This window comes from Prionailurus bengalensis, chromosome C1, assembly GCF_016509475.1.
Source record: "Prionailurus bengalensis isolate Pbe53 chromosome C1, Fcat_Pben_1.1_paternal_pri, whole genome shotgun sequence".
NCBI lineage: Eukaryota > Metazoa > Chordata > Mammalia > Carnivora > Felidae > Prionailurus > Prionailurus bengalensis.
Genome location: NC_057345.1, coordinates 64,789,951 through 64,815,731, shown reverse-complemented (window position 1 = coordinate 64,815,731; position 25,781 = coordinate 64,789,951). Strand labels below are relative to the sequence as shown.

General features: G+C 34.5%; 1 protein-coding gene and 1 non-coding gene across 2 annotated transcripts in view; both read left to right on the top strand.

The window, feature by feature from the left end:
* The window catches only part of PIGK (phosphatidylinositol glycan anchor biosynthesis class K), a 122,013-nt gene that overhangs the window by 38,645 nt on the left and 57,587 nt on the right, over positions 1-25,781 (top strand). The window contains exons 4-9 of the mRNA XM_043575306.1: positions 111-246; positions 1,944-2,055; positions 3,301-3,397; positions 5,738-5,855; positions 6,638-6,748; positions 11,994-12,166. Of these exons, the coding sequence (XP_043431241.1) occupies positions 111-246; positions 1,944-2,055; positions 3,301-3,397; positions 5,738-5,855; positions 6,638-6,748; positions 11,994-12,166 (747 nt within the window). The remainder of the gene's footprint in view (positions 1-110; positions 247-1,943; positions 2,056-3,300; positions 3,398-5,737; positions 5,856-6,637; positions 6,749-11,993; positions 12,167-25,781) is intronic.
* On the top strand, positions 10,023-10,213 carry LOC122482406. The gene has a single exon (XR_006297184.1). It is a non-coding gene; the product is annotated as a U2 spliceosomal RNA (small nuclear RNA).

The following is a 25,781-nucleotide window of genomic DNA, read 5'->3' as shown; positions in this document are numbered from 1 at the left end:
TTAATGAAAAGAATGAACATAATTGCCTCATGATATAAATAAAATGTATCTGCTTTTAACTTTTTGGTTTTATTTAAGTAGCATATTTCCTGGAATTTTTTTTTTCCTAGTCACATTGTTCTGATGCTTGCAGACGATATGGCATGCAACCCTAGAAATCCCAAACCAGCTACAGTGTTTAGTCACAAGAATATGGAACTAAATGTGTATGGAGATGATGTGGAAGTAGATTATAGAAGTTATGAGGTAACGTTGTTTAATTTAGCAACATTTTTGAAATGTAGATATCATTACTTTGAAGCTCTAAAATAACGATAGAATAAAATAGTCTTTTTCTTTAAACTTTGTATATAACTGTCACTGAAGCATTGATATAATTCTGTCTCTGCAGTTCATAGGAGTAAAACTAATACAGTATGAACATTTCATATATATATCTGGGATAGGACAACTTTATCTTAGCTTTTATGTTAGAGTATTTTAGTGAGTTTTCATGTATCACTTTTTTTTTTTTACAGTAAATGTATTGTTCATGTTTCATATTTGACCTAAAATATCAAGCTTTGTATTTTTAGTAAACACATTAATTGTGGAAAAATTAAAATGATTAACAAAAAACTCACCCATATTTCCACTAGAGGTAATCACTTTCAATATGCTTCCAGTGTTTTATCCATATATGATTAAAAATCAAAATGTAAATTTGAAAGATGACATTATACTATAATTTTTTCCCTTTGAAACTTCATTTTAAATTTAATAGGTAGTGAATATGTTTAAGATTTGAAGTCTGCTTTGAAGTCTTCCTCACTAATCCTTCCCCTTTTACCAAGCCTACCAAAAGTAAGACACAATTTTTGGTGTCTCCAGACCTGTTTGAAGCAATTTTAAAATATCAACTCTATCTCCTGTCAGCCTGTAAGCTCTTTGAAGCCATGGCCTGTTTGTGTATCTTATACCTAGCCAGTACTTATAGCCCTTTGAAGGCACTCAGGAATATTTGTTCAGTGATTAAATGTGCATGAATATTCGACTTTTTACTTGTTTATTTAGTCGTCATAAAATATAAACCAAAAATTTCCCTTCCTTGTTAGCCAACAAGAACTCTTATTAAAACATTTAGCATTTTGCTCTCTTCTGGGAAAAATGTAAACCAAACATTATATACACATACATATACATACACACATGAACACACATACATACACATATACATTTACATACTCATGATCTAAGGAAAGGTCAAACAAGAAAGTTGGATAGAATTTCTGCTTTTTAAATTTAGATCTGTGTAATATAACTTCAAATATGCTTTCAAAGAATCCTAGAGATCCACACATTTCAGGTTAGGAAATCTGGCTTAAAGTGTGATGAATTTTTTACATGTTAAAGTTACCCCTAACATAATTAAAGTAACAAAATGCATTAAAAAATCAAAGATACATAATTTAGGGATTATTTATGGAACTATCATTATGGCTTTATTTCTATGATTCATTATGGACCTATCTTTCAAATTTTATCTAGAATTCACCAGGTAGTTGTACAGATTAACTGCAGTAGTTATAATGTTGTTAGATTTATTTACAAGTTTCTATATTTTGTATCTTCCCAAAGAATTGCCTTTGAAAAAAGATAAATAGTTTTTAAGTTTTTGGGCAATATTTTGCATAGCATTTAAAGTTTTAAATTTAATTAACTGATTTTTCCCCAAGGTAGTTTTGTTAGCTGTTAGTATTTAATGGAAGCAAGTTAATTTTGAGGTATATATTTAAGGTATATATTTAATTGAGTTATATTTCTTTTTGTGTTTTATTTTCAGTTTATGCTGAGTAATTCATAGAGAAAGAAAGAGGAATGTTTTTGAAAACTAAAAAAAATTATCACGTTTCCCTGAGTTCTATTTCATTTGATTTCTTCTTCTTTTTTTTTTTTTTTTTCAGGTGACTGTGGAGAATTTTTTACGGGTATTAACTGGCAGGATCCCACCTAGTACTCCTCGGTCAAAACGTCTTCTTTCTGATGATAGGAGCAATATTCTTATTTATATGACTGGTAATTTCAGAATTTAAATATTTAGTAAGAGAATATATTGTAACTCTTCTCAAGAAGGAATCTTCATGGAAAGAAATTTAAACATTTGTTTTGTAGTTCTCTTTTCTCATAGGACAACTTGAAATGATATTTGGAAACAGTATGATATACTGTCCCTCAGTTTATGATATTTATTTATTTATTTATTTATTTATTTATTTATTTATTTATTTACTATTACCCTGGTAAAAACTTACTACCTTTTATTTAGGATCCTGGCTATAGCTTTGTCTTCAGTTTTGTCTCCTGTTAATCATCCTATTAAAGTATTTAATTAAAATAGCAAATCTGTCCTTCCTTTGTGTGAAACTTTACAATGGTTTCCTGTTGATGGAGTCTCAAATTTTAGTGTGTATGAAGATTATTTGGATGCAAATACTCAGGTCTTTCCTAAAATTCTGATTTAGTTTTGGTCCAGTTTGAGCTCACAGGACTGCAGTGTGTTCTGAGGGGCCACTGACGTAGACAGGTTTTTCTACTTTGATGGCCTGTGGGAAGTACCTTTTAAAAAGCTGCACAAAAGAGCTTTATAGGCATGCTAATGATGGTGCTGATATATTTCTTACTTTACAGCAAAAGAAACAGAGACGTAGAAAGATTTAAGTTATTTGCCTAAGTTAACACAGTCATTAAGTGGCAAAGCTAGCATTTGAATCCAGACAGACTGGCTCTATCCCTGTATTCTAAAGGTCACAATCTTCTGGTCAGCTCTCATGGGACAGTGGTTGATGGCAGTAAACACTTTGGTTTTTATGTGGGAATGACACTTCCTGGTAGTAATAGCATTCCCGGTATACACCGTGAATAGAACTAGCGTACTATGGCACCAGCTAGTGTTTGCAACCTCTTTCTCACCACACTATTTGCCTGGTATTTGAGAAATTTATTTATTTATGGAAACTCACTTCTGACATAATAATGAAGCCAGTGCAAAAGTATAAATGTGCTTTTATATGATAAAATGATGAGAACTTTTAAAGATATTAGATCTGTTTTTTTGCACAGTGTATCATTATTCTGTTTTTAATTGGTATAATAGAAAATTAAATTTTTCATTTTCACAGTACTTTTAATTTTAGAGTGTAAAATAACAAATGCTATTAAAATCCTGCCATGAGTGAAGTAAATGCTTGTATCTGGATGTATGCAGTTTGTATTTAAAAAAAAAAAATGCATATATTTGATCTTTTTAACTCTTCCTACAAGGACATGGTGGAAATGGTTTCTTGAAATTTCAAGATTCTGAAGAAATTACCAACATAGAACTTGCAGATGCTTTTGAGCAAATGTGGCAAAAAAGACGGTAATTAGCAGATGATTACTTTTCATAAGATAAATTAATACCTAATTTTTCCATGGTTAGTGGATTTGTAGATCTTACTTGATGAGATTTTAATTTATTTTAATAGTTTCTTCTACTCTTTTAGATTTATGTTTGTTATTTCTACTGAACTGAATTATTTTTAAAAGAAACCTCAGTGTCATTAAAGAGTATTAAAAAAAAAGTTAACCTTTTAAGATCAGCTGTCTGTTATATTTAGCATTGTTTTTGGAGGAAATAAGAGTCCCACAGTCAAGTTCCCCATTATGTACTGGGTTTGTGAACATATATTTATTTTCCAGCTTCAGCCTGTTGTTACTTTTTTGTACATTCTCTGACCCTCCACATGAGAGCAGTACATTATTTCTTCTTTGGAAGAAAATGCTGAAATTACGATTAATATAATATTTGTAACAACTCACATTAAGGATGATATGTTGTTAGTAATCCATGGTAAGCACGCCCCCCCCCCCCCAGTTGAAAGTTGTCAATGAAAGTAGCAGAATAGAAAGCAGCAGAAGTGCTTTTAACTTGATTATCTTCAATAAAAACTTCTGGGTTACCTTCTAAACACATGGCACAGACAGGAATGTGATGCTTATTCTGCCTTCAGAGTGTTTAAAATCTAGTGTATGTACACAACTGTGCTACATGTTAAATGTAAATATTGAATTATATGCATAAGAAGAATGAACGGAGGTGTTGAAGAGGAAACTTTTGCTAGGTACTAGTTTTATCTTATTCATAGCTTACATTTATTGGATATATACTAGGTACTAAGCACTGTGTTTTATATGTACTGTCTCATTTAATTTTAATGATAACTCCATGAGGTAGATACTATTATTATTCCTGTTTTCACACGTGAGTAAATTGAGGCACAAAGAGATTAAGTAACTTGCTAGACTTTACACAAGTAGTCAGTCCAGCACTAGAATTCATTCCAAAGTCCAGTCATAGGGTTGACTCTCTGAATTGTTCTAGTATACTGCCCCTCGTAACCTTAGATGTTTCTGATCTTCAGGGGCCTCCTCAGATTTTGTCTCAGAACAAATATGCCATATGAATTGTTCCTTTTGTCACATGCTTAGATATTATGGTGCAAGATTCCTTGTTTTCTTTTCTAGGTGCAATGTTAGCTGTTTACCTAGATCCAGTGTCTGAAAAACTTCTGAAAAAAGTTTCTATCTGCTCCCTACCTTCACAGCTAGGCAATACATTTTAAAATATAGATTGACCTTACCCTACATTTTTGAAACTAATTTTCTCCATCTTTCCAAATTTATTGTAAATGTTAACTACATAGTGCTATTCTCCTTTTCCCAAATAATTACACTTTTTCAAATTTAGGTGCCGTAGTACAGCTTTTTTCCTCTCCTGGGATGTGCTGTTCCTTTCTTTTTTAGTTAAAATAATTCATCCTTTCTTGCCCATGACAGACATCACCTTTCCCTGACCTGCCTTTCTTTATAGTTCCCTCTCTTCCTTTCTCTATGCTCTTAGAGCATTTGATTTTGCTAGACTTGAAGCTCTATGAAGGCAGGGAAGCTCTATGAAGCTCTATGAAGCTCTATGGGACTGCTGTATCCCCAGCTTAGTGTGAGGCCTACTGTAGGCTCTAATAGCTATTTGTAACTCTTACCACATTCCCTTTAGTTATATGTTCATATGTTTCTCTTCCAGTTAGATTTTAAGCTTTTTGAGTATACTAAGTCATATATTTTTATTTTTTCCTGAACCTGGACTCGTTTTCTAGGACAGCATGGGTGCCAAATAACTGGTTTTTGAATTGAATATTCATTTGGATTCAAGATAAGGGAGGGGGAAAGAGTTGAGGCAGCCACTTTGTGGTACAACAACTACTCCCTGTTGAGGTAGTTTCCCTGGACAGGATTATAGCTTTGATATTTCTTTTTTTTTTTTTAATTTTTTTTTCAACGTTTTTTATTTATTTTTGGGACAGAGAGAGACAGAGCATGAACAGGGGAGGGTCAGAGAGAGAGGGAGACACAGAACCGGAAACAGGCTCCAGGCTCCGAGCCATCAGCCCAGAGCCCAACGCGGGGCTCGAACTCACGGACCGCAAGATCGTGACCTGGCTGAAGTCGGACGCTTAACCGACTGCGCCACCCAGGCGCCCCTAGCTTTGATATTTCTAATATCAAATTTGTACTGGGAATTCTGAAAACTCTCAAATTTTTAATGAAATGACTAAGATATGATTTCAAGACTTCAACATCTTATGCAAGTATTATAAAAATATTACTCAATGTATTATTAACAGCATGATTCATGTCAAAGATATTACCACTTTTCTTTCAGCTACAATGAGCTGCTCTTTATTATTGATACTTGTCAAGGAGCATCCATGTACGAACGATTTTATTCTCCTAACATAATGGCTTTAGCTAGTAGCCAAGTGGGAGAAGATTCGCTCTCGGTAGGTGCATTCTTCCCATTTGTGAACTGCATTGTCTTTGGAATATGTTGCTATTTTGGAAATCACTTGTATGCTTTATGAATATATCTGGGTTTTTTTTAGTCTCAGACTTTTTAACACCTTAGAAGGAAATTTTTGTTGCATTTAAAACATTTTCTTAAAATGATGAGATTAGACATATACTTCTTTCTTCTGCTTTGCTTTAAAAAAATTATTGCAGTATAATTGACATACAATATTATGTTAGTTTCAGGTGTACGATATAATGATTTAATATTTGTATATATTGTAATCACTACAATGAGTCTGGTTAATGTATGTCACAATACCAAAATAAGAAACAAAAAAACAAAAAAACATCACCATACATACAGATTTTTTTTTCCTTGTGATGAGAACTTGTAAGATTTACTTTCTTAGCAACTTTTAAATATGCAATACAGTATTATTAACGATAGTCACCATGCTGTACATTACATCTCATGTCTTATTAAATTTATAACTGCAGTTTGTCCTTTTGGCTCCCTTCACCCATTTGGTCTTACCCCCACCTCTCATCTGGCAACCGCCAATCTGTTCTCTGTATCTATAAGGTTGGTTTTTGTTCTAGTCGTTGTTTTTAGATTACATGTATAAGTGAGATCATATGGTATTTGTCTTTCTCTGACATATTTCATTTAGTATAATGCCCTTAAGATCCATCCATGTTGCCATAAATGGCGAGATTTCATTTTTTTTATGGCTTAATAATATGCCGTTGTATATGCTTTGCTTTTTCATAGCATCAACCTGATCCTGCAATTGGAGTCCACCTTATGGATAGATATACATTTTATGTCTTGGAATTTTTGGAAGAAATTAATCCAGCTAGTCAAACTAATATGAATGACCTTGTAAGTATTTGCTTGATTTGATTATAGCACATAGGTCTGCTTAATGCGGTAAGTGAAGTCCTTTACTCCCCGTACTCCTGGGGTACTGTTTCATATGTTGAATGGTAGCCTTTTAAATGGTTTTGAATTTCCCTTTACAGTAATATCTCTGTCTTTACTACAGGAGGCCTCAAGCTTTAGTCCAACTAAAGTCAACTAAATTCCTTGAGGTGCTTTCTTGTTTTCATTCACTTTCTCATGCTCTTTTCTCTACCAGAAATGTACTTTTTTTAGATTCACTTATTCAAATTCTGTCTATTCTTTGGGAGTCAAATCAGATCCTACCTCCTTCAGGAAATAGCCCCATAATTCTTCCCGGTTGGATTTAAGTAAGATAAATAAAGTTTTTCAGAGATTTATTTCTCTTTTGTACCACTTATCATAGTCTGCCTTTTTCTGAACTTACTGAGTGTAATAAGATGTTGGAGAAAAGGGATTTTCTCTTACATATTTGTGTCCACCCTACAACTTCTAGTACAGTGTTTTGATGTGGCTTCTTGAATTTAGTTCAATCTTTTTTCTTGACTTTTCTATACTATTGTACCCTTAAATTAGATCTACTCTGAAGTTGCTCTTGAAAGTAAGCAAAAGAAAAAGCTTGAAACAATTTTAGCCTGGATAATTACTGTGCATCAATGACTTTTGCTCTTATTTTTTCATTAATTTATAACTTGTTCTTGTATTCACAAACATTTTTTTGAGTTTTGGCTAAGTGCCAGCCACTGGCTATATCCTAGTGAAAGAGGCAGACACTGTCCCTGCCTTTGTGGAGCAGGGAGAATGAAGGGGAAGCCAAGTAGATGGGGCTTACCATTTAGATAATTTTATTTTAATTAAAGAAGTTCTGGGCTCCTGGGTGGCTCAGTTGTTGAGCATCTGACTCTTGATTTAGGCTCCTGTCATGATCGCAAGGTCATGGGATCAAGCCCACGTATATTTGATAACTATTTCTTACGTTTTGAAGGTTATATATTTTGATGCCTGTTATATCTTAATATGAATTTGCAAATTAAATCTTGTTATAATGCTACTTTATAAGAAAACTATAGTCACCTAAATTCCAGTTACTATAGTGGTTAAGTTTATTCCCTTTTTTAAAAATTTTTTTTATTTAAAAAAGGTTTTTTTTTCTTAACGTTTATTTATTATTGAGAGACAGAGATACACATAGCATGAGCATGGAAGGGGCAGAGAGAGGAGGAGACACAGAATGTGAAGCAGGCTCCAGGCTCTGAGCTGTCAACACAGAGCCCGACACAGGGCTGGAACTCACAAACTGCGAGATCGTGACCTGAGCCAAAGTCGGGTGCTCAACCGACTGAGCCACCCAGGTGCCCCAAGTTTATTCCCATTTTTAATTATACATTGTATATTTTATTTAACATGTGACACAAAAGTTCTGTCTCAAAAGTTTACCATATATGCACTTTACACTTCAAATAGACGTCTAATGGATTTAAAAAAAAATACTCTGTCTCTCTAAAATAAATAAACATTGGAAAAAAATTAAAAAATAATAACTTCTTCCATTGAAATCATACAGGAAAGACTGAAGAAACTCCTGTTTTGTTTGTGTGTTTGTTTTTGCCCACAGTTGCTGTGTGGTTTTTATTTTTTTATTTTTTTTTGTGTGTGTAGTTTTTAATAAACATTCCTCACTAATATCTTGTTTTCCACTTCCATTTTTTAAATTGAATGATTATTTGAATCTTGTTCAGTAAGAATGATCCATTTCCTTGAAGTTAAATATTATAGTGAATTGGCATGTCTCCAGATGTTGTGAACTAATACCTATTCTGTTGGATTAAATGTGTTGGGTATCGGCTGTATTCAGAGTGTACTATATCAGGTGCTTCAGGAGCAGCAAAATTAGAAGACATTGTGCTTAGCCCCTTAAAAATTTATAGTGTCATTGGTAACTGTTGCAAAGCACATTTATAGAGTGTCGCCTATTATCTCAAGTCTCTGGATCCTCCAGGTAATCTTCTCTCCTCTGTGAACATCTAACTCTTGCTATGTACCTTTAAGATACTTTTGCTTTTAATATTTCTCTGTAATTGTTTATATTTGTGACGTTCCCTCGAGGCTTTCAGCTTCTTAAATAAGCAGTATAAGAACCATGCTTTATGTATCTTACTACCCCCAGAACTTAATTATAGTACCTAGTATATTTATAGATTTTCAGTAAATATTCTGAATGAATGAAAAGATATGACAACAGTGCACATTTGTATGATTCCTTTAAATCCAGTGGGATTGGTCATTAAAATTTTTCTTGGAAGAGAGAGACTTTCAGGTTTGGAAGCAGAGAAGTCTAGCATATTCCAGGAAAATGGAATACATGCAGAGGCACAAAAGTTGGAATATGTCATCATCCTTGTCTTTGACAGTTATATAATCTGGTTAGAGTGTGGAGATTCTGTAAGTGAAGGAGATTATGAAAAGTGAATGTTGGTAAGGCTAAGGAAACCAGAATGATATGATAAAATTTTCTTGAAGGAAGGAATAACTTCAAAGAAAGTGAAGCACAATGATTTTAGCAGCAAAGAAGATAGTACTTTTTATCTTGTTCCCCAAGCTCATTCCACTGTGCTTTTCCTGCTTTCTTCTGCTGGTACTTAATAAAGCCCACCAAATTGCTCATACAGGAATGCCTTCAGTATTCATAGGACTTCAATCTTATCTTTGTTTATTTTGTTTTATCTTTTACTTTGTTTCTGCAGCCTTTCATCTGTATCATCCTTCCTGTTTGGCATTTTACTTTCTTGTAAAATCTGTTTGGCATTTTACTTTCCCCACCCTTTTTGCCTTCACTGCTTCCTAATTTATGTCCTGATCTCTTTGTATTTCCTTTTCCTGCTTTCCTGAACCAGGAAGGCATTGTGATGTTAGGCAAATTACTTAATCTTGTAGTAGTTTAAAGTAGAGATAATAATTTTGATATACCTCAAAGTTATTGTTGGGCTTAAATGAGAATATCTACGAGTTACTTAGCACAGTAATTAAATTCTAGCTTAAATTCTAGCTGCTCTGCCCTTCCCCACCCATATCCCATCATATTGGCGATTACCTTTGCATGTGGTCTTGTCTCCACAGGTGGGCAAATGCTGTAGGCCCTAGGCCCTTACCAGCAGGCCTGTCATGGTTTTCTTCATATGTCCTGTGCTCCTGCCCAACTAGGTTATTTGCCCTACACATTTTTGCAGCCACTCCTTTAGTAAGAGAGTTATTTCCCATTGTTTCTCAGCCTTTAAGCTAAGATGGAGTGTAATATTTGTTTTTAGCAGTTTAGTATCTACTATATCTTCTATCCGAGGACAGTATATTAAATGGATTTTTGGAGCAGGGAGGTGGAACAAGAGCTTGCCCCATCCACTGCACTCATTGACCTGGTACTGTAGTACCTCTAGGAATGGTACACCCTCTCACGGGAATGACAGGGTTGCAAATGGCAGGCTGGTGTTGGCAGGAGTCACACGCCGGCACAGAAACCAAGTAGCCAGGCTCTAGTGTCCCTGGCCTGAGGACCTAATGCTCCCTTCTGCATGCGACTGCACATGTGTACTGTTACAGGTCGGCTGGCCTATGTGTTTGTGGCTGTCAGGATCAGTCTCACCACACTCCGTCCACCACAGGAAAGTCCTGGCTTCCTCCCTCCCCACTTGTGCCTCCACCTGTTTGTGTCACCATTCCCACAAAAGAATGCTATTTCCCATCTATAATCTACCTTTCCCTTCAGAAAATAGCTTAAATCCCACTCCCTCTTTTTTCTTATCCTCAACCTATAAAAAGTTTATCCTTTTCTGAAGCAGAATCTGTCACCTTTTTTTCTACCTTGTTATATTTATTCATCTCTGATGTGGCTTAAAGGCTTGAGGATAGGACCATGGCTATCAACTTCTGTATCCTTTTTGGAAGATAACAGTATGAAATATATGTAGTAGACATTTTTTATCCTTTGCTGAGTGAATGAATGACTATATGTCTATCCTTGGTAATTCACTGATCTGGAATATCAGGGGTAAGGTTAACATAGAAATTATTGTGAGATCAATGTAGAGATGAAGTCATGGTTTTCAGGCTTTATTCTTTGGAGCAGTAGAGTGTCTGGATGTGCCTTGAGTTTATTTTCATTATGGATAAACTAAGAAAGTTACTTAATTTATACAATTTATACATAGCAGGAGAACAAAGGGCCTCTCTAGTGGGTGGGGAGAAGGGTGTCTGTACTTCAACTTCCTGCCTTCCAGAGCAGCTCTGCTTTCATCTTTTATATTTTGGGCTACTGTGTAATATTTTATTTGAATTTAAAGTTTTGTTTTGTTTTGTTTTGTTTTTTTTTTTTTTTTTTTTTTTTTTTTTTTTAAATTTTTGTTTCAACGTTTTTTATTTACTTTTGGGACAGAGAGAGACACAGCATGAACGGGGGAAGGGCAGAGAGAGAGGGAGACACAGAATCAGAAACAGGCTCCAGGCTCTGAGCCATCAGCCCAGAGCCTGACGTGGGGCTCGAACTCACGGACCGCGAGATCGTGACCTGGCTGAAGTCGGACGCTTAACCGACTGCGCCACCCAGGCGCCCCTTGTTTTGTTTTTTAAATGAAGCATCATGATTATAAAATGTTTGAAAGACCATTCTGGGGGCTCCTGGATGGCTTACTCAGTTGAGCGTCTGACTCTTGATTTTGGCTCAAATCATGATCCCAGGGTCATGGAATCAAGCCACATGTTGGTCTACGAGCTGAGCATGGAGCCTGCTTAAGATTCTTTCTCCCCCCCCCCCCCCTGCACTTTCTCTCTCTCTAAAAGAAAAAAAAATAATAATAATAAAATAAAACATTCTGGTAGAGCACCCCACTGAGACGAATGTAGTTGCAAAAAACACACAATGTTTCTTGTAGTGTTACATGTGAGTTCTCAGTAAATTTAAGGTTCAAAATATATTTGGTAGCATATGATTCAAAAAAACTGAATGTTTTTTTCCCTCCCTAGCCAGCTTCCCTTTTTATTACTTGTTCTAATGTCTGTATAGCTTTCTTAGAATGTCATGTACTACCATAGCAATGAAACTTTAATCTTTAGAATCAGTAGCTTCTTCAGGTTGGGAGAGCTTTAAAAATACAGAACAGTCTACTATACTGTGTTACTGATTTAATAAATGCTGTATGTATATGTGTGTATTTATTGTTACATATATCTTTTTCAGTTTCAGGTCTGTCCCAAAAGTCTATGTGTATCTACCCCTGGACATCGCACTGATCTTTTTCAAAGGGATCCTAAAAATGTCCTGATAACTGATTTTTTTGGAAGTGTGCGGAAAGTGGAAATTACAACAGAGACTATTCGTCTGCAACCAGATTTAGGAAACATGGAAAGCAGGTATTCATCTTGAATTATTATTTTATTAGAATATACTAGTCTTACAACTCATAAATCTTTACGTAACATGATGTTCCATAGTAGTAAGAAATGAAAGTTGGTGTTTGTAAATAAACTACACATTTCTACCCATTCTTCACTTTATGTAGGCCCTATAGTTTTCAAGCTTATGAGCAAAAGCTATCAATATTAGGGAGAAGCTAAGATCATGATTAGGATTATGTCGTTAGCTCCAAAATACAATGTTCATAGTAGCAATTTGAGACTGGCTCAAAAGGACTAAAACTTTCCTCGTAACTAACTTTCTTAGAGCCATTACTTTTCATTAGTGGAGGTGTGCTTAAAAAAGGTTTCAGAAAACCTTCATGAAAGGGCAGGTATGTGAACTTTTCAAACATTACTACTCTAATGAGTGTGTATGCTTTCACCTGTTGCAATAGAAAGTGTTTGTTACATGATGTGACACTGAATAGGAAAGTTGGCAGCTGGGTGTAATAAGGGCCCAAGGAATCTGGCAGGTACAAGGCAGATAAACATAAAAAGGGGAAGCTCGCACCAAAAGAACATAGGAGCCAAATACAAACTTTAAATAATCATTTCCATGTTCAGAATTTCTTTGGGCTCCAGCAGTAAGGCTACTTCTCTCTCTGCCATGTATTTTGATTCCTAGAGTCTGGGTGGTTTGTGAGCCTGGTTCAGTGATATCTCTGGTTTTTCTCTAGTGTTACATTATGTTAATCTGAAACAATTTATCTGGAGCTATTGTAAATTTGGAGGGACTGTCTCATCAACAGGTGCCACGGTTTTGGATTTATTTGGGGGCTCTTGGCAATTCATTAGGGAAAGGAATGAGAGAGAGAGGGATATACACCCTCTCTTGGATGGTGTGTGAGTGTGTGGTGAGTATACATGCCTGCACACACGTGTAGGTGTGTGTGTATGCGTGTGTGAGCGCACAGACCAGAGAGAGAGATTGAGAGAAATGGGTTGACTTCGGGTATGTGAACTTTAGAAATATTTATAACGTTTCATTTTTTTCCCCTGTAAACATTTTCAAAGGAAAAATGCTTTGTTAGGATTAAATAGTGTCTCAGTTAATAGTGACTCAGTTAACTCAGTGTCTCAGTTAATAGTGTCTCAGTGAAATATATAGATGATATATTTTACTAGGCATTTAACTTTGTTATTTGTGATTGTCTAATGCTGTCTATTGGAAACTTATACTTCTGAGAACTTTTCTGGATTGCTAACTGGCAACATAAATTACTCTCAACTTTGAAAATTTCAAAGACTTGTAATTGAGCTTATGAATGTTTTAGGAATAAGTTTAAAAATTACAAAATGAATGTTTGAAGATTTAAAATTGATATTATTGTTAATTATTTCCTATTTTGGATATTCAAAGCCTTAGGTCTTTTCCAATTTCCTATAGCTTATTGGCTTAAAAATATTTTTTAAGAGATCAGATGATATTCTACAGCATTTTTATTTGTTATTTTATTTTTTTAATGTTTATTTAGAGAGAGGGATAGAGAGAATCCCAGGTAGACTCTGTACTGTCAGCACAGAGCCTGATGGAGGGCTTGAACTCACGAACTGTGAGATCATGACCTGAGCTGAAATCAAGAGTTGGATATTTGACTGAGCCACCCAGGTGCCCCTACTTATTTGAAATACTAAATTTCACATTACTTTTGTAAAACAGCTAAATTATATCTTAACACTAAGCAACTAAAATTGAAATGTCTTTTACCAAATTCATTTTGTAATTTTCCTTGAATTTAAGCTTATGAAATTATAAGACACACCTTCTCTTAACCATCTGAACATTGCATTAATTCATTCTAAAGGCAAGGACCATCTTTATACTTTTTCCTTTACTAATTTTCTATTTTCTCCACTTAACACAATATTAAATATGCAGTAAGTATACAATAAAAAATGATTTCAATGGAATCTACTAAGTCTCATTATATGTTTTGGAGGAATGGAATTTTGGCTCATAAATTATCTTTGTGTATTAGTTCAAGAGCAGAAATTGTTGGTGCTGAAAATTATCTTAATTTATCTTTAATCGAGGAGAAAATTTTGAGCCTCAAAGCCAGGCACCGGGCATTGTTGAATTACAGCACCCTCTAGTGTTTATAAATAAATTTTATTTTGAATATTATGTACAAATGGTTTCATGATAATTGGTATATGTTACCCAATTAGGAGAATTAAATTTCCAACATGCGTCAGGAATTTTGAAATGGATGCTACAAATATTATCTCATTGTATGTAGGTAGTATTTATATAAATATGAATGGCAATCAGATATTTGTTTAGAGAAGAGTATATTCATGAGAGGTTAGATATCACAAAAAATATTTTATTAAGGAAATTATGGGTTAGGATGTGTATGTATTTTTTCAGATCTTAGGTTAAAAATATCAATATAGTCACTGTTAGTTATTAAAATTGGCAGTTATGCTTTTAAGTTATTACTTTCTACATGCTGGGAAACAACAGAATTGATTCATATTTCATATTTTGCATATAAGTATACTAGAGTAAACAGCTATAATGGAGAATCTTAGTACATAAAATTGGCTGTAGTAGCTGTATGAAATTATTGTTATGTGTCTTTTGAAATAGATACTGAGTATAATGATAAAGTTAGTAACAACACCTTGTTTCTGCTTGTGTCTTAGTAATTATGTGATTAAATTATTTGTAAAAAAATGATATAAAATAAGGACTGCCTGCATTAAGTGTGGCTTATATAACTTGATTCTAAACTGCTTCATCTGAGTATACACAGGTTGACTTTTGATGAGTATGGAGACAATAGCCTGCCCTCCTGAAAGAGTTGGACTTTTTAGAATCTAGTAATAAGTCCGTGTTAGCTCAGAATACCAGTTTTGTGTCCTCACTGTATAGGGAAAATAGTCTCCAGCTTGTGGATGTCAAAAGATAGACATGTTTTAGTGTTACAAAACATAGAAGTTCTAAATTCAGTAGGCATTGACCAAGAAAAAATGGAATCCAGGACAATATTAATTGCAAATGCTCATCTTTTATCCTGGTTAGTTAGATGAAAACTCACCTAGTCTGACTTCTGCTTTAGGCTTTAAATTTAGGCACTTGATTCTATTTGTGAATGCTATTTTGTTGTAATTTTATCCTATTATACTAGAATTTCTTTCTTTTTTGAAGCAATCTTCAGCAATTGAAATTTTTTTGGGCTTAGCAGGAAATTTGAGACAGGACTGTTTTCTTACAGATTCCTTACAGACCTCCAACAGAAGGGTAAGATACAGCCTCCTCAAGGTCAGTCTGTGTTTTGAACACCAGAGTAGGCTTCTTCCAAGGGCTTGTTAAGGAAGTCCCCACCTCACATAGATCAAAGTTCAGACAGTTGCTGCCATAGTCATCATATTTTAAGCCCTTTCTATGTGCTTCATGCTTTATATGATCACATTAGCTAGGACTGTTGAGTTGTAATAATAGAATCCAACCTGAGCTACATTTTTTTTAAGGACATTTGTTGTATAGATATTCTGTGTTTTATGGTACCTAAGGACTGACCCCCAGAAGGGAGTGGAAACAGGAACCAGATATCAGTCAGAAACACAGGCAGCACTCTCTCCATCTCCCCATTGTTTTAGTCTTTTCTTTCTCTTCTGCTCTGGCCACGTAGGGGATAAAATATGTGTACACCACTGCTGTGGAGATTTGTATGTCTTCTGTTGATGATAACGCCCAGACAGAGAATATAGTTGCTCATTTCCAATTCTAAGCTCCCCAGAGGGCTTCATGATTAGCCCAGCATGGGTCAGATATCCACCCTGGGTCGAGGTGGGCAGTAGTGGGATCATACAACACAAAATTGTGGCTGCTTGGGAGACCACCTCATGTTTACAAGATGAACCCCCAAAAAGGGTCTTGGGAGCTAGGTAGATATCCTGAGGTGTATTTATATTAATCTCTTTTTAATCCACATGATAACTTCATGAGGCATTTTTTCATTTTGTAGATGAGTAAACTGAGGCTGAGAAAGGTTAAGAAACCTGCCTAAGGTCAAACAAATGGTAGAGCCAAGATAGGAATCTAGGAAAGCCTTATACTTCTAAGAAATATACCTTCTTATTTTATTCTCCTATAATTCTCCTGTAATTTACCCTGAACTACTTGGCTTGCTTTCTTTTTAAAGGGTATAAAATATAGGGATACCTGGGTGGCTCAGTCAGTTAAATGTCCAACTCTTGTTTTCAGCTCAGGTCAGCATCCCAACGTCATGGGATCAAACCCTGCATCGGGCTCCATGCTATCAGCTTGGAATCCTCTCTCCCCCTCTCTCTCTGGCTCTCCTCCACTCATGCTCCCTCTCTAGCTTGCTCTAAATAAATAAGTAAATAAAATAAAATAATAAAATAAATGAAATGAAATGAAATGAAATGAAAGCTCAGTGAATTATCACAAAACAACTACTCGTGTAATCACCGGAACAATTGAACAATGCTGGTACACTGGAAGCTCCCAACCCTTGTGCCCTTCCCAATCTCTGCCCTCTCCCTCCTCATCAAAATTAGCCACTCTACTAACTTTTACAGAATTTACTTTCTTGCTTTTCATTTTATATTACCTAAGTATGTATCCCTAAACATTATGTTTTGATTCTTTTGCTAACATTATGTTTTGGAGTTTGTTTATGTTGTGTATAACTATAGTTTGTCCAATTGTTTTGAGTCTTTAAAATTGAGGTATAATTTATTTACAGTAAAATCACCCTTTTTAGTATATAGTTCGGAATTTTCACAAATGCATACAACTGGATAATCACCATGCTCAACCATCACCACAAGAAATTTCCTTATGCCCCTTTCTGTCCAATCTCTTACCAGTATCCCTGGAAACCACTGATCTGTTTTCTGTCCCCATGGTTTTACCTTTTCCAAAATGTCATATAGATGGAATCATACTTTATACCCTTTTGAGTTTGGCTTCTTTTATTAGCATAATGCATTTCAGATTCATCTCTATTGTCACATGTATCAGTCGTTTTGTGTTCTTTTTATTGCTATATGCTACTCAGCAATAAAAAAGAACACAAACTACAGATGCATGAGATGCAGGTTATCCATTCACCAACCGAAGGACATTTGTTTGTGCCCACCATTTTTTGGCAATTATAAATCCACTGTAAACAGTTACATACAAACATAAGTTTTCATTTTACTTGAATAAACACTCAAGAGTAGGTTTGTTGGTTCATATAAAATGTAGGTTTAACTTTGTAAGAAACTTCTGAACTATTTTCCATTAGTCACTGTACCATTAAAAAACTTTTTTTAATGTCTATTTATTTTTGAGAGAGAGAGCACACACATGCCATTGCAAATGGGGGAGGAGAAGGGGCAGAAAGAGGGGGCACAGGGGATCCTAAGCGGGTTCTGCACTTAACTCACAGACTGTGACATCTTGACCTGAGCCAAAGTCAGATGCTTAACCGTCTGAGCCACTCAGGAGCGCCATCACTATACCGTTTTGCATTCCCACAAAAGTAGTTCAATATTCTTAATTATATGTGGTATTATCTATTTAATTTTAGCTCTTCCAGTAGGTGTGTAGTAATACCATTATGATTTTACTTTGTATATCACTGATGACTGAGGATGTTCAGCATTATTTCATGTGCTTGTTAATTCATTTTTCATGAAACATCTATTCAAGCCTTTGCTCATTTTTGAAAAATTGGGTTTGCTTTCTTCTTAATTATAAGATTCCTTTATACATTTTAGATACTAGTTATTTGTCAGGTATATGTACTGCAAATATTTTTCTTAGTCTTTGGCTTGCCTCTCCTATCCTTAATGTCTGTTGAAAAGTAGGAGATTTAATGTTGATGAAGTTCATCTATCAATATTTTCTTTATGCTTAATGTCCTTTGTGCAAGGATTCTTTATCTCACACAAGGTCACAAAGACTTTCCTTTATTTTCTTCTAGGAGTTTTATAGTTTTAGCTTTTATTAAGCTATGATTTACTTTTAAGTTTAGAGTATAGTGGTAAGTAGGGTTTGAGGTTCATTTTTTTTCCATAAGGATACCTAGTTATTCCAGCACTGTGTATTGAAAAGATTGAAACCTTATTGGATTATGTTGGCACTTTTGTAAAAAATCACATGACCACCATATATGTGGGTCTATTTCTAGACTCTATTCTGTTGTCTTGAACTATATATCTGTTTACACATAACAGCATTATACTATGTTGATTATTTTAGCTTTATAGTAAGTTTTGACATTAGTTTGTATAAACCCTACAAATCAGTTTTTCAAGGTTATTTTGACTATTCTAGATCCTTTGTGTTTCCATATAAACTTTAGAATCAGTTTGTCAATTTATAAAAACAAAACAAAACAAAGAAAAAAAACGCTGAGATTTTGATTGGGATTGGATCGACTCCATGTTAATTTGATGAGTATGGATACCTTAACAATATTGAATCCTCTGGTTCATGAACATATCTCTACATTTATTTAGAATTCCTATAATTTCTATAATTTTCCTATAATGTCTGCATTACTTAAGTTTTCTCTGTAGGTGTCCTCTACACTTTTTATTAAATTTATTCCTAGCTATTTTTGGTTTTGATGCTGTTTTAAGTGATATTTTAAAAGTTTATACTTTATTTGTTACTCAACTATGGAAGTGCAGTAAATGTTTATATTGTGACTATATTCTGGGGTCTCACTGAATCTAAATGTTGATCAACTCAAACCCAATCAAAATCCCAGCAGGCTTTTTTTGTAGAGATTTACAAACTGATTCCACAATTTATATGGAAATGTAAAGGACCTATTATAGAATTTCTTATATCATTGAGTATATGAATTCTAGTCTCTATAGTGTTTACTAGGAAATCAAATAAAAATTTAAGTATACATATTTAGTAGAAACATCTGTTTTGGAGTTGGACAAAATAGACTGAGGAATATGAAACTTTGTGATGAAATACTTCACTGAATGTTGCTCATGGTAGATTATAAAATGATTATGAAAGTTTATGAACCAGAGATTCACCAATGTCATTCAAGTGATAATTGATAGGATTTCTCCTCCACTATTCTACATACTACTGTGCTTTTTTAAGTGATTAATTTAGTCACCAATATAATTCTGTATTATCCTGAGCATCTTATTTGGCCATTTATTTTATATTGTTATTTGTAACTGTTAGTAACTATAGTCATTCAGGAACTTATTAAAGTGGAATTTGAGAGCATAAATTAGATGTGATTATTTGATTTATAAAGACAAAACTGATAATTAGCCTTGTCAGTTGCATTCATTAAAGTTTTTATTGTTATAGTTTATTGTTATAGTTTCAAATGTGTTGATAATTTTATGGGCAGGTTTTTTAAAGCAGTTTAATTCACTACCTACAATTAAACAAAAACATTCACTGAGATGGTTTATGACTTTCAAGAAATCAGTGTATGTAAATAGTATATAGCAGAATATAGTATTATATCCCTTTGTATAAGTAAAACTTCCCTGGGGTACCTGGGTAGCTCAGTAGGTTAAGCTTCCAACTTCAGCTCAGGTCATGATCTCACATTCGTGAATTTGAACCCTACATCTGGGCTCTGTGCTGACAGCTCAGAGCCTGGAGCCTGCTTCAGATTCTGTGTCTCCCTCTCTCTCTGCCCCTCCCCTGCTCACGCTCTGTCTCTCTCAAAAATAAATGAACGTAAAAGAAATTTTTAAAAAAATTTTCCTGAGTAGAAATTAGTAAATATTATGTTTCCTAGGGATACTAATTTCCAAGTAGTGTTACTAATTTTTAAAACTGATCAAAGCAAAGTTAGTTTTAATTTAAATGTGAAATATATAGAACTAAAAGTTGTAAATTGAAAATAAAGCTAAAAATGATATGGTATTTTTTATAAAATAGAACATTAGAACTTAAACTATTGAGCAATTAAGTTCTGAATTATATGGGAAAGTAGATTGTGTGAACTTTAAGGTTTGACTCTTTGATTCTATGTTCTGTGACTCACTTGGTCTCCTTACAAATGATGATATTTTGTTGCTCAATTCCAGTGAACTAAGCTTTAGTTAAATCAACTTAATGTCTGTTATCTGACTTATGGAGGATATCATAGCATAATAAAAGACACATCATTAGAATCAGTCAGCTCCTGACTTTAGAGCCTCTGCCTTTTACTAGCTGTGTACCTTAGACAAACCACATGACTTCTTCAATTCTCAGCTCCCTTACCTGTCAATGGGAATAATAACTTCATTTTATAAGTTTATTAAGAGACTTAATTTTTATTTTCCTTTGAGCTCTTGGTTCTGAGCTCAAATATAGTAAAGTGCTTAATAATTGTTCAACATTACTGACAGAACATATCACATATACCAATAAAAACTGCTAGAATTCCATTTATGACATATTTTGGCCACTTGCAAAAATTATCTATTTTTCTTTTATTAATCTAGTACTAGACAGTACTTATTTTTATATCTGGAAGTTTCTTATTTGGCGTACTACAAAGAATTGGGAAATTGTGTTTAACCAGAAGATGGCAGTAGAATTACATGTTTGTACATATGGAACACTTTTTTTTTTTTTTTTTTTTAATGCTGAAGAGGTAGGTTGTATCTTCAAATAAATTGTGATATTTGTTTCTTCAGACCAGTGACAGGAGAAAAAGACTTTTCATGTTGAATTTTCAGTTTAAAAAAGGATGATAAAAACTTTTCTCTATATGTAAGTTGTTTTGCTTTAATAAATGTAATAATATGGAATTTTAAAAAAATAGGTAAATACAAAATCTTTTTGAATTGCTACTCTTCTGGCATATTTTAGCATATTATTAAATACTTAAGAAATTGAAGGTTCATAAAAATCTTAAGGTGTGTGAAGATTATTTGTGATTAATTAGTAATAGAGATAGCAGTTTTCATTTATAATTTGTCAGTGGGGAAAACTGGATTCAATATTTTTATGATTTTTTTTAATGTTTATTTTTAAGAGAGATAGAGCATGAGGGGGAAGGGACAGAGAGAGAGAGAGAGAGAGAGAGAGAGAGAGAAACACAGAATCTGAAGCAGGCTCCAGGGTCTGAGCTGTCAGCACAGAGCCCAGTGTGGGTCTTGAACTCAAGAACTTTGATATGACCTGAGCTGAAGTCGGACATTTAACCAACTGAGCCACCCAGGCCTTTCTGGATTTAATATTTTTTAAAATATATGTTTATTTTTGAGAGAGAGCCAGAGCATGAGCAAGGGAAGGGAAGAGAGAGATGGAGACACAGAATCCGAAGGAGGCTCCATCCAAGCTGAGCTGTCAACACAGAGTCTGACACAGGGCACAGATTCACCATGAGATCATGACCTGAGCTGAAGTAGGACACTTAACTGACTGAGCCACCTAGGCACCCCTGGATTCAATACTATTTTTGTTGTTGTTGTTTTTAATATGTGAAATTTATTGTCAAATTGGTTTCCATACAACACCCAGTGCTCGTCCCAAAAGGTGCCCTCCTCAATACCCATCACCCACCCTCCCCTCCCTCCCACCCCCCATCAACCCTCAGTTTGTTTTCAGTTTTTGAGAGTCTCTTATGCTTTGGCGCTCTCCCACTCTAACCTCTTTTTTTTTTTTCCTTCCCCTCCCCCATGGGTTTCTGTCAAGTTTCTCAGGATCCACATAAGAGTGAAAACATATGGTATCTGTCTTTCCCTGTATGGCTTATTTCACTTAGCATAACACTCTCCAGTTCTATCCATGTTGCTACAAAGGGCCATATTTCATTCTTTCTCGTTGCCACGTAGTACTCCATTGTGTATATAAACCACAATTTCTTTATCCATTCATCAGTTGATGGACATTTAGGCTCTTTCCATAATTTGGCTATTGTTGAGAGTGCTGCTGTAAACATTGGGGTACAAGTGCCCCTATGCACCAGCACTCCTGTATCCCTTGGGTAAGTTCCTAGCAGTGCTACTGCTGGGTCATAGGGTAGGTCTATTTTTAATTTTTTGAGGAAACTCCACACTGTTTTCCAGAGTGGCTGCACCAGTTTGCATTCCCACCAACAGTGCAAGAGGGTTCATGTTTCTCCACATCCTCGCCAGCATCTATAGTCTCCTGATTTGTTCATTTTGGCCACTCTGACTGGCGTGAGGTGATATCTGAGTGTGGTTTTGATTTGTATTTCCCTGATGAGGAGCGATGTTGAGCATCTTTTCATGTGTCTGTTGGCCATCTGGATGTCTTCTTTAGAGAAATGTCTATTCATGTTTTCTGCCCATTTGTTCACTGGATTATTTGTTTTTAGATTCAATACTTTTAAAGTTGATTTATATATAACACTTCAGGGTTGTAGCTAGTAGGTAAAGCAAGAGGCAGAAGACATTTATATTAGTAATATAAATCTGTAGTCCCATTTCAGAAATTGCTGTTTTTATTGAAATCATGGTATGCCTTGTTACCTGGTTTTCAAGTATTCTACAGATGAAGTGTTGCTAAATTGTACATCCTAGTGCTAGAAGGAACCTTTAAGGCAATCTGATGCAGTAGAAAGAGTATGGAGGTGAATGGACTTGCATTCAAATTCTGGTTTAATTCTCTGCTTTTGCCTTTAGGCACATTACTTAATCTCTCTGAAACTCAGATATTTTTATCTCTTAAAGGGTGATCTACTCTCTCCCTTCAGAGTTATTGTGAGGATTAGGGATAATATATATAAAAATGAGCAACTTTATCAGTGCCTTTTTTTTTTAATGTTTATTTATTTTTGAGAGAGAAACAGAGAATGAGCTGAGGAGGGGGAGAGAAAGAGGGAGACACAGAATCCTAAGCAGGCTCCAAGCTCCAAGCTGTCAGCACAGAGCCTGATGCGGGGCTCAAACTCATGAACCATGAAGTCTTGACCTGAGCCGAAGTCGGACACTTAACTGACTGAGCCACCCAGCTGCCCCATCAATACCTTTTTTAAGAGCATGCCAAGTAAAACTCATGGCAGCCATACTGACGTCTCTCCTCCAGTACAAAAGATACAGTGGGAGTGTTACCATCTTTTTTGGTATACTCTGTAGCACTGTTTATATAGTTTGGTTTACATTTTTATCAGCCATGCCTCACATGTTGCTCATTGACAGGAATTATTGTTAGTTTGGCCTTTCCATACTTACTCATGTAGTTGATTTTTTTTAAACTCTATTTCAGGCTTTCTGCTAATTTCATTGTGTTTTAATCTTAGCAGTAATTATCTTGTAAATATTAGCTTATTGTTGTAGCCTATCAGTCTCTTAGGACACTCATTTCAATATGGCATTGTTAGTGTGAAACTATATAGGTTTTATTGTGTGTGTGTGGGGGGGGGAATAAACCTGGTAAAGAACAGGGTCATGAGTTCTTTGCCAGCAATATCCTTCATTATTGACATCAATTTTGGGGTGTGGCTATAAAATTATTAGAATATTATGATTCTCCCAGGGGTAACTAATGATAATTAGAAATGTCATGATAATTTGAAAACCGTACCTAAAAACCGCAAGTAAAATCATTTATGTGAGTTTTCATTAAATTGATATAATAAATACTATTTAAAGTATATTTTTCTATAAGTGTAATAGAGAAATTTCTACAAGGTAACAAGTAATTTAAAATGCTTCTTTTAAAATTAATTTTGTCATAAAAATAAAAATCAGGAAATTGAAAACATGTTTGATTTTGACTATGTCTTGGTAGTATAGTTATTAAATATTTATGTGAGAAAGGGAACATATTGTTTCTTCATGAAACAAACATTTATTAGTAATTTTTATTTGAGCTGCAAATAACTTTAATCTATGCAACATTGACTAGTTCTGTCATTCTCCATCTTTGTTTGAGATTCAGTTATACAAAGTTCTTGTTATACTCAATAATATTCCAGACTTGTCCTTTCTTTAATTCTATAAAATTTTTACATATTATTCTGAAAGTACCTATACTAAGGAAAGCATGCATATTGTTACAGATTTTTTTTTTTTCTGTAAGATTGATCAACCTCATTTTAACTTTGATATTAAGAGCCTTTCTTTGTTCTTCATCTTATGGGATCAGCTTCTAATGTTAATTGATGTTTTCTAATATGATTTATCTAAAGTGATAAACAAATGAAAATTAATGAAATGACAATTCAAAGGATATGATCTCAGAATACATGAATTTGTCACATGATAGTAGTAAGTGTGGATGCTGGCTGAGAATTAGTTTGGATCACACTGAGTAGTAGTGGGCTAGTTTAGTGGGTCTGAACAACACTTGTCAGTCAGAGATTCAGACACTTGGTAGGCAGTTTAAACTGGGTTGTACTAAAATTAGTATATATGATTTTTTAAGCGTTTACTTTTATACCAAATATATGTATATTAAACATAAGTATAGTGAGAGATGGAGTAGGAACACAGTATTTTAGATTTCTGTTAGTTGATTCAAAGACTGCATGCTGTAGGACAGTCTTTTGCACTTTGCTGTAAGGTACTGAAGCAGGTAATAATGAGCTCTATGGTGAGGCATAGATCATGAGTGTAAGTAATCTGTGGCTTAGAAATTCTACCCTCAGCTTCTGTTGCTTGCAATACAAGGAGTTGTGACTGTACTAATTGCTTTGTATAAACATGATATATACCTTTAAATCTTTGTATCTAATGATAGAGAGAGCTTAACTTATGCTTTAAAAAATAACTAATGTTCATAATGATTTCTCTCTATTATGCAAAAACACTGTAATAAGTCTTCTAAGTCACAGAAATGATTAAAATATATCTTGTATGATTTTAGTGTTAAGAGTAGTTTTTTCTTTCTCATTTGTTGAAAATTGGACATAATAAAACCTTGAATATCTAGAAATTAGGTAACTTCTAGTAATAAAGAGTACATGAAAGTTGCCAGTAAGTTGGCTCTGAATATGAGAAATCCCATTGATACCTTAGATATAAAAACGCAACTTGACTTTAATGGCCTTTGGCATTCATAGTTTGAAATTTCATCAGAAGGAAACATTTCTCAATAAAAGAATACCCTGTAATATTCAGAATTAGATACATACCACTTTTCCAAAAATAAGAAATGAATATAAATGAGAGAGGTGGTTTGAAGTTAAAGAACAATCAATTGACTTCATTTTCAGCATTGTTGCTGACTGCATTTTTATGGGGGGAAAAATTCTGTTATGAAATACCTAGATGTGCTGTAAATTACAAAACAGACAAACAGCCCCCCTCCCATACACACTTTTAAATACATAGCTGAGCTACCAAGAAAGTAGTTAAATGGAAACAACACAGTTTGATAAATGGCGTTTCTGGCTTTTTCTAGATTGAACCAGAACTGGTGGCATCCCCTTATTCATTGGGAGTGCTGCACAGGTTCAGTTTTGTACAATGTACACTGTTTCTAGGTAGTTGCAGCTTGTGTTCCAAACATGCAACTTGCTAGGCGTTTGGCAACAAGTTCAGACCCTTTGTCTCCCTACTATGTTTACTTAAACTTACTATGAAAAGAATATGGATGAGTTGGGTCCCTCTCCTAAAGCCAACCCATGACATGTCCAGATACACCATAATT